The 12,226-nt window shown below is 40.4% G+C and overlaps 1 protein-coding gene across 1 annotated transcript in view; it reads right to left on the bottom strand.

Annotated features, from left to right (window-relative positions):
• LOC124553262 (60 kDa lysophospholipase-like) overlaps window positions 1-12,226 on the bottom strand; it is a 120,721-nt gene that overhangs the window by 99,948 nt on the left and 8,547 nt on the right. The window contains exon 2 of the mRNA XM_047127148.1: window positions 607-776. Coding sequence (XP_046983104.1) covers window positions 607-694 — 88 coding nt within the window. The 5' untranslated portion in view covers window positions 695-776. The remainder of the gene's footprint in view (window positions 1-606; window positions 777-12,226) is intronic.

The following is a 12,226-nucleotide window of genomic DNA, read 5'->3' as shown; positions in this document are numbered from 1 at the left end:
GTTACCCCAACAAGTTCACGCCTGTGTGTACCACGAGTGGGTCACGCCCGACTCTGCCAGTTATGCTACTTGCATAGCAATAGCGTCTGACGTACGTATTGCCTATCATGCAGGAGCAACTAACAGTACTGAATACAAGTCTGTGCGACCCTTGGACGAGAGAGATTTCTGAACAAATGATGTATATTTATTTTATATCTTCTCTCGCTGTTCTAAAAATAGAACCTCGATATATTCAAGTAGGCCACTATTCTAGTGTGTTTGAATAAGACAAACAGGGAACAGGTGGCGCAGGCAGCTGGAGGGAAGCTTGCACACGCTCGCCTCCCCACGGCGCCGGCGAGGACATCTCAAACCAGAAATAAGGCTACCGTGATTAAATAAACTAGCACCAAAAGAACCACTTGGACCATGAGTAACGGATGAAACACTTACCTGAGTTGTCGGCTGTTAAACTATGTCCGGAAACTTCGGTATACGATTCCGAAAAATAAATTCGTAAAGATCTCAGTGTAAAACTTAAACATTTACTTCATTACTTCACAAAAAATTGCTGTCCATTATCATACCCAGCCTCATAGGAATCGAAAAAAACATAATTTTTACCTGTAACGGAAACTGGGCGACTGTAGCCACTACATATGACCACCGCCACAAAAATGCGGATGAACCAACTAGCGTTTCTGCGGAACATCACGGAAGGTCGCAGATGTCGGGCCAAGTAAAAAACTTTTCCCTCAAAATAACTTCACCGAACTTGCAGTCTGCTGAAGAATCTGAAATTTTACAAACAAGTGTAATCACAAAACACAATTTTTGCAACTACCTGTATAATAAATAAAGAAGCGTAAATTAATCTGAACTACACCATTTTACAAGATGGATGTCATTCTGTTGTTCCGAATATACAGGGTGATTCACGAAGGTATGCAAATATTTCAATATGTTATTCTACAAGGAAAACTAAAGAAAAAAGTTCCTGTAAACACAGGTCCGCAAATGTTCATCTACGGAGTTATGGCTAGTGAAAGATTTTCCCTGAAATTTACCAATTTCGGTAATATGAAGCCATCGCAAAACTGCACGAGGTTACAGTAAAGCACGATTTCCATTTATTTTCTTGTTATTCATCTGGTGAAACTAATAAGAGATGCTCCAGACGTGTATCTGCAGTAGTTTTTCAGAACATCCAGAGAAGCAAAGAAGTAATTTCGTAAAATTTTTTATTTATTACTTGGCCCAATATGTTTTTTAAATTCGAGGCGACTGCACAAAGTTTTAAGTTGTAGAGAATTTAATTTTGAAATAATGATGCTAATAACTTTAACTGAAACTGTATGAATTTGTCAGATAATCTGCTTTTATTAATACTATATCACACGTGATTTCATGTTACAGCGGATAAAACAAAGCTCAGTGTTAAGGAAGTTGTACAGTGGGCATACAGTTTCACAATACATTCACAATAAATAATCAAAAACGTGTCCAGTGAGTTCAATGAATTTTGCAACACATGTATGAACTGATTTTGTTGCTCGTTTCAGTTTCACAGGGTTGTTCTTAATTTTGCCGATTGCATTCATAACGCGAGCAAGTAATGCCTCACGTGTTTTGACTATGTCCTCATAAACTATGTCTTTCACCCATCTCCAAACCAAAATATTCATTGGTGTTAAATCGGACGATTTGAGTGGCCACAGACGTGTAGCAACTCGACCAATGCATTTGTGGCGAAAATGTTCATTTAAATGTGTAGTGACGGGTTGGCGAAATGTGGAGGCGCGCCGTCCTGTTGAAAACACCTTTGCGATCGCGTAGCAAGTGGAACATCTTCGAGCAAGCGGGGATTTTCTTCTTGAAGGAATTGTAAGTACGTCTCGCCAATTACACGATTTGGGAAAATTTTTTATTACATTCACCAGATCAATGACAACGAAGTAAATGGAAATCATGCTTTACTTTTACAGTTTTGCGATGGCTTCGTATTAGTGAAGATGCTAAATTTCAGGCAAAATCCTTTATTAGCCGTCTAACATTCTGCGTGGGGTCTGTTTGTTATATATCGTGTCTCCCTACCACTTTCGCGCAACGACGCTCTGAGCATGTTTTTTAGGGAATTGACTAGTTTGAACCTGGGACCTGTTACTGGTAAGGAGACGCCAGACCACACATGACATGTAGAGTTCAGAAGAGTTCAGTGAGACTAGCGATGATATAACCAAATACTTAATGATTTCAGCGTCAGCTCCACTGCATTCCCTGTAAAAGAATCTTAATACTTACTAAATTTAGTGGAAGGGGTTCAAGGCTTTCCTATTTTTAGTTAGCTGGTAAAATAACGTCGAAAAAGCAGTTAAGTTTACCATTGGAAATTTTATTCTACTCACAAGATATTTTTTATAAATTGTTTTAATACAGGATGATAAAAACCAACTGCGTTCAACAAAAATGTGAACGAATATTCACTGAATGGGTTTCCAAGTTCTACAATGGATCGAAGGATGACCTATGCCATATCACATCTGTAATCTAGGTTTAAATTAAGTTTCATAAAAGAGAAAACTATCAAAATCGTCTACAGTGACCCTCAATTATCTTTAATTACTTATCTAACTTGTCGTAAATTACAGTGGCTGATGTGGCTTCTCAATAACTATATAACAGAAAAATCATCGAGTTTCAGATTTTTACTTCAAGTGGCAAATGTGAACACCATGAGCTTTAATTGACGATCGACACTAGTATTACGCAAAAAAGGGGGTGTAACAGATGAGACTTCTGCAGTTCTGAGTGAAGCTTTATGCGCTGTTATTCGGCATCGCGTGCGTTCATTACCTTGTTGGTGTTCGTCAGGGGGCGCGGGCAGCACAGCTCGCCGTCTCGGAAGTAACTCTTTCCTAACTTCTCGTTACTACAATTTACCGAAGTTGGTTTAAAAAAAAAACTATCTGGCTGTCTTTTCATCTGACCAATCAGGGTCTCAATGTTAAACTTAAGCTCCGCCTACAAAAATTCTGTCTATCCAATGAGAAACGTTATGCTTTTCGTGGTGGGGCAATGTTTTAAAAGATTGCAACGTAACAGAGACGCAAAAAAGTCTCACTCTAAAACTTGCAGCTGGTGTGGTCCTTTTTCTGGTATCGTAAGATCTATACTGTTCTTCTGGAGTGTTCTATCTTTTAACACGGGCTGGGGGGGTGGTCCTGACGTAACAGAGACGCGGAAAAGTCTCACGCTAAAACTTGTGGGTGGTGTGGTCCTAGCGGTTAGCTGGCGACGTGGGTGTCCCTTATCGTAGGGCCTTCTAGCTTAACACGGTTCTGCTCTCGGCTTCTGTTCTCGTTTCTCCCCTCGGAACTGCGTCTGTCTCACGGTGGGAAGGAATGACATGCATTTAGGCATTCTTGTGTTAGTATGTGGTATTCCATTTGCTCACTCGTTACTCGTATTACTTTGGTTAATTTAATGTCACGATTTATTCGGAGCTATGTGACATACTACTGGATTTGCTTACCATGTCAGGGTTTCCATGGAAGGTGTTGGATTTGGCTGACACCTTACAGCCGTAACTCCGTAACTAAACATTTGTGGACCGATGTTTGTATGAACTTTTTCTTTACTTTTAGTTGTAGAATAACATATTAAAATATTTGATTATGTTCAGGAGCCACCATGTATACTGACTGATCAGCTGCACTGTTTAAGACAAATACTGTCGAAACCATTTAAGAGATTGTTACGATATTTGCACTTGATTATTTCTGAGAAACTGCTGTATGAGCGACGTTTAGTCCTTGTAATACTCATATTAACTGTAGGAGACGGCGATCAACTTCGCTTTTTCAAATGAAACCATTGTGTATGTCAATACGTGGTGATCTGGTATGCAGAGGGAGAGAAGGACGGGGCTGTGTCTCGCCTACAGCAGTGGCGTTAGCCAGCTAGACGAGCCTCAGGCGGCTAGAGACACGCCAGCGGGTACTTCCGAGCGTGGTGCTGGCGGAAACTGTGCTCTAAGAAAATGTGTCATCCGCTTGCAAAACTATCGTGATTGTTATGTTATTTCACATGTGTGTACGAACAACTTACTTGTGGAAAGAGCAAACTCTCGAGTTTTACACGGTTTCAGCTAGGTAGCAACAGTGTGCGCCCACTTCAGTTCTAGTAAAAATGGCGTCGGGAAAACAGAAAGCGCTTTGTGTTCTATGTTTTGGGGACTGCAGGTCAGTAATAACCGTTCAGCGCGACTTTTGTGTGTATCATCCTATAGCACAGAGCGTTAGACAACGGGATGAACAATTCCAAGAAACAGGTTGCGTGTGTAAAGGGAAATCGCCGGGCCGTCGCCGAGTGTCTCACACAGACGTCGAGCGCATCCGCCATTGATCCACAAGGAGTCCGCATAATCCGTTCGCCGTGCAGCTAGACAGTTCAACATGCCTCCGATGTTCGTCTGGCGTGTGTTGCGTAGACGTTTACATACGAAATCGTACAAAATTCAGCTACTGCAAGCTTCTCGTGAAGGTGACTAACGACAACGTGTGGAGTTCTGGAATTCGTTCTTGGCAAGATGGAGGATGACAGTTTTCTGCCACGCTTAGTGTTCAGTGACGAGGCAACATTCCATGTAAATGGGAAGGTGGACCGTCATAATGTGAGAATATGGGGTACGGAAAAGCCACATGAAATTGGTCAACAAGAGGGACTGTCCAAAATTGAATGTGTTTTGTGCAGTATCACGGGAAAAGGTGTACGGTGCCGATAATTCTGTTACAAGAAGTACATATCACGATATGCTTGAAAACGTTCTTATCCCACAGATTGATTTGGACGACTTCTGTAAGGTTTGGAAGGTAGGAGACGAGTTACTGGCAGAAGTAAAGCTGTGAGGACGCGGCGTGAGTACTGCTTGGGTAGCTCAGATGGTAGAGCACTTGCCAGCGAAAGGCAAAGGTTTCGAGTTCGAGTCTCGGTCCCGCACACAGTTTTAATCTGCCAGGCAGTTTCAGCATAATTGTTGTGTGTACAGAAGAACTCACTTGTATATGATATGCCAGATTACAGGACCAGAACAGAGCTGTACACAGCAGGTTCAACAGTTTAGAATTTAAGATAGAGGACACTCAAGCGCGAATGACCTTTATAAATTCTCTTATTACCGACATGCAAACACAAATCAAAAGTTGGAATGACACCATGGAGGAAAAAATTAAAGCCATTACTACTGCTTACGCAAGCGAGCCAAACTCAAGCGTACATGCAAAAACTGGCAGTGTTGTTTCCATGGTGGAATCCGCCGATACCAATATTGGTAGAGACTTTACAGATTTGCAGACACAAGTCTATGTGTGTAAATCAACAGCGAGTGACTCTTTAAAGCATTACAGTCATGATTCAAAGATAGTAGGCCAATTGACAGAAGGTGTCAGCCACATTGGCGAGCGAGTAGAAAACCTTGCTCAGCGAATATCCGATGTCAATATTGACAAAAGGATCGAATATGTCACTGCAGGAGTAACCACTACACTTAATAAGGAATTAGGAAAGTGGATACAATCTAAGGATCAGTACATTGAGAGTATTGTACAATATGATGTAAAGGCTGGAGTTAAAACTGCCACAGTAGAAATCCTAACCGCTCCCAGTACTTCTGGTGACAGTTTAAAGAGTGAATTAGGAGAAATCAGACGAGCGTTCAGCCACTATCTTCCGGAATGTAAGCACAGGCTGACCAATGACATAGATCAGCTGAAAAGATAAATTGTAGAACTGCAAGGTGACAATCAAAGCGATTATTCACTACCGCCAGAACAAGAAACTCGTCAATATCCCGAGTATCAAGTACAGTTCTCATCAACTGTAAATAATACGCGCCATAAAGCTTCAACGTGACGTAGTCATACCGATCAACTGACACTCGTTGAACTATTGCGCGATGAGAGTGTGCTGAAACACAGAGTTTTCCAGCCTTTTATACCTAAAAAACTAAATATACATCGCGTGGTATTTTTAAAATCATTCACAGGTGCTTTTCCAGAATCATGGGACGACAGACAGTGAATACATTTTATTAGGGTATGTACATGGCGAAGTATCAGTTTGGGGTACTAAAATAATAGGCAAATGACACACCTACACAGAGTTCAAAAGACATTTTTTTAATAAATTCTGGAGTTCTGGTATACAACAAAGACTCCGAAAGGAGGTCTACGCAGCCGAACCTTTCAACACCAAGGGAGTCGGTTTGAGGCGTTATTTCGAAAAATATCTACGTAAAATTCAGTATTGGGACACGCCCATCTCAACCCAAGATGTCATCATGATCTTGAACAAGTCAAAACTTGCTCTGTCAATAAGGAAAAAATTAGTTAGTGAAGAGGACCAAAAAGCCTTTCTTTCCGTTCCTGACAATTTGGATATGAGCTATGAGGACGTGCGTGCGAGGGCGCGGAATAATTACAATAATGGACCGCCCGCTTCGCAACAGGACGTAGCAAACTGTGTCAACGGAATGTCGTACCAGCATAACACGGGATAACCAAACGCTCAGCGTTACAGCAATCATAATAATTTCAACCGCCGCAATCGAAAACCATATAGTAAATATCGAAACCAGAATAGATATAACCCGAATTCTCAAAACACACAGCGACAGTACGGCAATTAACCAATTAATCACAAAAGTAATAACCAGCATCCGAACAACAGGAAATATAATGGAAACTGTCACAAGGGAAAACAACAGTACAGTCAGCCAAGTCGCTTCACTCCATCACATCAAATGAATTCTTTACAGCCTCAAAATGCGACATTTCCTCACCAACTTAACCAACAGTTCAGGAACAATAATCAGGACAATCCGTCGCATGCTTTTCTTATTACCGCCAGTCATAATAGCAAAGTAAATCCGACCATTTTTCACACGAAGGCGAAACAAGCATCAAAAGCGATGTCGAATGACATGCAATTCAGTGATGCACAGTTCACATGGGACACGAACGCAAATTTTCAGCCTGGTATGACACAAAATACTAATCAAGTGAAAATAACTGACATTTCAACTCCACCCAAGTCGGAAAACCATTAGCAGCTTCTTTATGTCTCCACGGGGAAGCTGCAGAACAAAATTACAACACCCTGAAGTAACATTAGAAGACAAGTTAAGACAAGCTCTCATATCTTTAACCACTTATGCCAACCTACGAAAAAAGGCGCACGACAAACACATTACCAGAGTCCTGTCGTATCATGTAAATGAACGAGTGCTATTAAAGACCGACTTCATACCATTTTTGACATATCATAAGAATCGCAAGTTGCAGCACTTGTATGAAGGACCATTTATTATACTAAGAAAGCCGCACATTGGTTGCTATCTATTAGCTGACCCTGTGCCCTGTGTGTGGACGAATAAAACTATAGTTTCATCACGCAGACTTAGAGAAATACCGAGTCAAACATTGAAGATCTCTGCTAAGTTAAGCTGCTTATATATGTATATATATAGTCATTCTATGTGTGAAGTATAAGCATAGATGAGAGCAATGCACAGGACAACACCATGTCGATCTGCCTCCACAAGAGAAGTAATTCATGTGAGCATCTGAAATAAAATACGTTTATTGTAGGAAAGCGAGATTAGCTTTCCATCTAAGTTTTAAGTTAATTGAGCCATGAACGGCCACAGCCAAAGAGCTGACAAATGAATAATATAGCACGGACGTGCTAAGTGCCACCTGCTACCACTAGTTTTAGGTACAGCAGAGCTCTCTCCTCTTCAATGAAATAAATGAAAATGATCATTCGTACAAGAATGATTGCTCGTAAATAAAAGTTTATTAAGGTCGTTAACTCTTATGAGGTAAATGTTATGTTATGTATAAGGAGTGTTTGACAACAATTTTTATGAGAACACCTGTGAAAAGCAGTTGACACAGACAGCAGCTTAGCATATGAGAGTCAAATAAATCAATAACGATCCAGGTAGCAGGAAAGAAGTGCGCAACTCAATTACTTATATTACAGTACGGAGAAAACTGCACCGCTCATAAGAATTTTAAGGCACAGTGCAGCTGAAATACTTGCAAAGATCACTTATAAGTAAACTAATTTAGTACCAGAACAGAAGATAGCTAACAGATTCTGTTCGCTGCTAATGCATGGTGTAAGTAATTGTAGATATGTATAGAGAAATGCTTGGAGAGCTGAATCACACACTACTGAGACTACCGCATCGATTTAATTACGCTTACTACTTGTCATGGAAAACTAGGGTGATAATGCACAATTTATGTTAGGCTCATTTCATACGTCATTAAAATTTTTTTTTCAGATCTCTTCACCCCATAAAAGTCTATTGTGTTTTCCTCTAATCAGTATCCTTATCTTCCTACCTTACCCAGAAGAGAAGTGAATTTTACGGACTGATTGCATGCTTGATACCTACAGACTGAACGTATGGATGGTCGTGACACTTTAGTTGTTGACAGGCTATGTATATTCTCCGAGAACCGTGAATTCAATTAACGATTGTTACGTGCAATTGCACGACAGAGAACACTAAGCTTCCCAATTTCCATAATAGAAACTTGAACATGAACCGTTCATACCGTAAACGAAGTCACATTGACTATGTCTTCAAACTAACGACGTAATTAACACAGATAAAATAAAAGAGCTGAACTTGAGAAAAAAGTGGTTATTGTAAAAAGAAAAGAATAACAAGATTTCGAACAAGGTGTAAACCTAAAGTGCCTTGGAAGCACAAATTATGAATAAGAGACACGTTATTCGTCAGGTTTTGAAGTGACATAGACTATTTTTCCTTTGTAAATAATTTTTAGACACAATATGTATACCGAATGTTAACTCTACTTTTTAGTAATAATGCAGTCATCAACTAATGGAAACATATATGCTGTTGCGTGTGAACCGACTATAGACAAGCAATAAACGGACACGTATAAAACGGGTGCGTGTGAACTTTAACATGGCGACCAAATACATGTGGACACGAAATAATAACAACGTGTGAACTGAAAAGGTGATAACTACATGGACACGTGTGGAATTCCACGTGTGAAGTAATGTTATAAGTGCTTGTACCACGATGTAGAAGGCCGAACTGAACAAGTGAGCGAGTGTTGTACGTACCGTAACCGGTTTATTTACGCCTTTCCACGGACACATCCTTCGACACAGCTGCGGGTGTCGCCGCGTCTGGCTGCTGCCGTAATTCCGAGTCGGTGAGAAACTGTAAAAACTCACGACACGGCTAGTAGAGACCAAACGTTCCGCCTCTCTCGGAACACTGCTGCTAGCGTTGTGAAGCCAAGTTACTGTCACGTGACTATGACAAATGGACGTGACACAGAGTACGCTGCGCACTCAACAATCCACTTTCCTTTGCACAACGAGCGCGGGCGCCAAATGTGTTTCACATACTTTCAATATAAAATCTGATAAAACCATGAGGTGAGCACTTATATACCTTACAAAATCACCAAGACACTAATCTGAAATGTCTCAAACTCGACTTTGACAATTGCTGCCGGATTTATAGACCAGGCCAAGTAATAACGAAATCTTGTCGACCCAATTAAAACCAGAAAAATAAATAAATGCGAGAACTAAGCACTCCTAAGAGAATGAGACCTTATGTACATAAGCATTATTGTTATCCTTACCTAATCCACTTTTCTTTTAGACTAAGTTCTTAATAAGTAAGCACACTCTAATACAGATTTTCTCTGTATTTTTCATGTACGAGAACATGAATGGAAGCTCGAACATGTGTCAAGTGAAATAGGGCCCGCCACCAAACGGCTCAACACCTTGCAGAACCAGTCTTTCAGTTCCTGATCCACGACGCATTTCCAACGCACCATCACATACAGACAACCACTTCAACCTCCATAGTCAAAGTGATGCCCGGCATATCCTCCACTATGAAAGTGCAATCAATTTCCCTCACTCAAGTGCAGTGCTACCATATATACCCGAAGATCTACCACTCTCAGTGCAAGTCATACCTACCCAAGTGTAGTGAAATATTTTTTTGCAGCTCATGAAAGCCGCAAATCAGTAAAGTGCTAATAGTTTACCGCAACAAATCTTCGTCAAGACCACGACAAAAATATTCCTGTAAATGTCACTGTAAAACAAGAATGTCAGTTGTTTGTAATATATTTTTCCAAGAGTGCACACTACACACAGACTTTCTGCGAAATCAAATAATTTATTTCTTTGTTATTTTTAATGTTTATTATGCCATATATAATGTATCCATGTATGTGTATCTTTATCCTAACTTCATTGTCTCTTACCAAGAAATGAACATTTTTTATCCTTGTATAATTCATTACAACGAGTACGGCTCAATTGTCATATAATTACTCCATGAACAATTTACCATCAGTTTCATTCGTAGGAATATATTCAACTGTTATTCTGTATGTCAACCACTTTGTCTGATGTCATATATGAAATCTATTGTAAAGAATTGTAGCAAGTAATACTAACTTGATTCACGAGAGCAATAATATGACGACTACGCGTGAATCGCGATGATCTTGACGGAGTCATCGCGCCGGGTGGGGTGGCCGAGCGGTTCTAGGCGCTAAAGTGTGGAACCGCGCTACCGCGAATCCTGCCTCGGACATGGATGTGAGTGATGACCTTAGGTTAATTAAGTTTAAGTAGTTCTAAGTTCTAGGGGACTGATGACCTTAGAAGTTAAGTCCCATAGTGCTCAGAGCCATTTGAACCACTTCTTTTTTTTTTTTTTTTTTTTTTTTTTTTTTTTTTTTTTTTTTTTTTTTTTTTGAGTCATGCTCCTCACTCGGGAAGCAATATAATATTAATGGATTTCAGTTACTTTTCAGATGAGGTATTTCTCATAAAAGAAAAGGACAGCCAACGAGCTGTAGTTCGTATAGAGGCAAAGCATCACAGCGCAAGAGATAAGAAATATTTTTTATAATGTGCGCCTATACCAAGACGCGCGTCCAGCGTTTAAATACTCTAAATAAACACTATGACCCGCTGGGCGCAGATATTTAAAATCATTGCCGCAGTGCGTGATACAATAAGCAGCGAAACAGAAGAAAGAACAATCTATGTTTTGTTAAGAAATAATCTAGAGACTTCATTACCCTTGTACATTTGGTCGCCGACATGTTAAGACGTACTACATAGCATTACTACCAATTGCATTTTTATCTTATGTAAAAACTACGTGAAACGACGAACAAACGTTTCGGTAACGCGGGTGAAGATATAATGTACTTACGCGCACGCAAGGACATTTAATTTTAAGAAGGAACGGACTGACAAAGCAGCGATTATTGGACTGCGCCATGTACAAAAGAAATATCAGATGTAAGTTATGTACTTATTCTGTACTTGTCAGACTCTAGAAGTTTCAAGCCAATTTGTTAAAGATATATTAATATTTACAATGCAGTAATTTTCTTCTCGTCCCCCATGAACCATGGACCTTGCCGTTGGTGGGGAGGCTTGCGTGCCTCAGGGATACAGATGGCCGTACTGTAGGTGCAACCACAACGGAGGGGTATCTGTTGAGAGGCCAGACAAACATGTGGTTCCTGAAGAGGGGCAGCAGCCTTTTCAGTAGTTGCAGGGGCAACAGTCTGGATGATTGACTGATCTGGCCTTGTAACATTAACCAAAACGGCCTTGCTGTGCTGGTACTGCGAACGGCTGAAAGCAAGGGGAAACTACAGCCGTAATTTTTCCCGAGGACATGCAGCTTTACTGTATGATTAAATGATGATGGCGTCCTCTTGGGTAAAATATTCCGGAGGTAAAATAGTCCCCCATTCGGATCTCCGGGCGGGGACTACTCAAGAGGATGTCGTTATCAGGAGAAAGAAAACTGGCATTCTACGGATCGGAGCGTGGAATGTCAGATCCCTTAATCGGGCAGGTAGGTTAGAAAATTTGAAAAGGGAAATGGATAGGTTAAAGTTAGATATAGTGGGAATTAGTGAAGTTCGGTGGCAGGAGGAGCAAGACTTTTGGTCAGGTGATTACAGGGTTATAAATACAAAATCAAATAGGGGTAATGCAGGAGTAGGTTTAATAATGAATAAAAAAATAGGAGTGCGGGTTAGCTACTACAAACAGCATAGTGAACGCATTATTATGGCCAAGATAGACACAAAGCCCATGCCTACTACAGTAGTACAAGTTTATATGCCAACTA

This window comes from Schistocerca americana, chromosome 11 (genome assembly GCF_021461395.2).
Source record: "Schistocerca americana isolate TAMUIC-IGC-003095 chromosome 11, iqSchAmer2.1, whole genome shotgun sequence".
NCBI lineage: Eukaryota > Metazoa > Arthropoda > Insecta > Orthoptera > Acrididae > Schistocerca > Schistocerca americana.
This window is presented reverse-complemented; position numbering and strand designations above follow the sequence as displayed.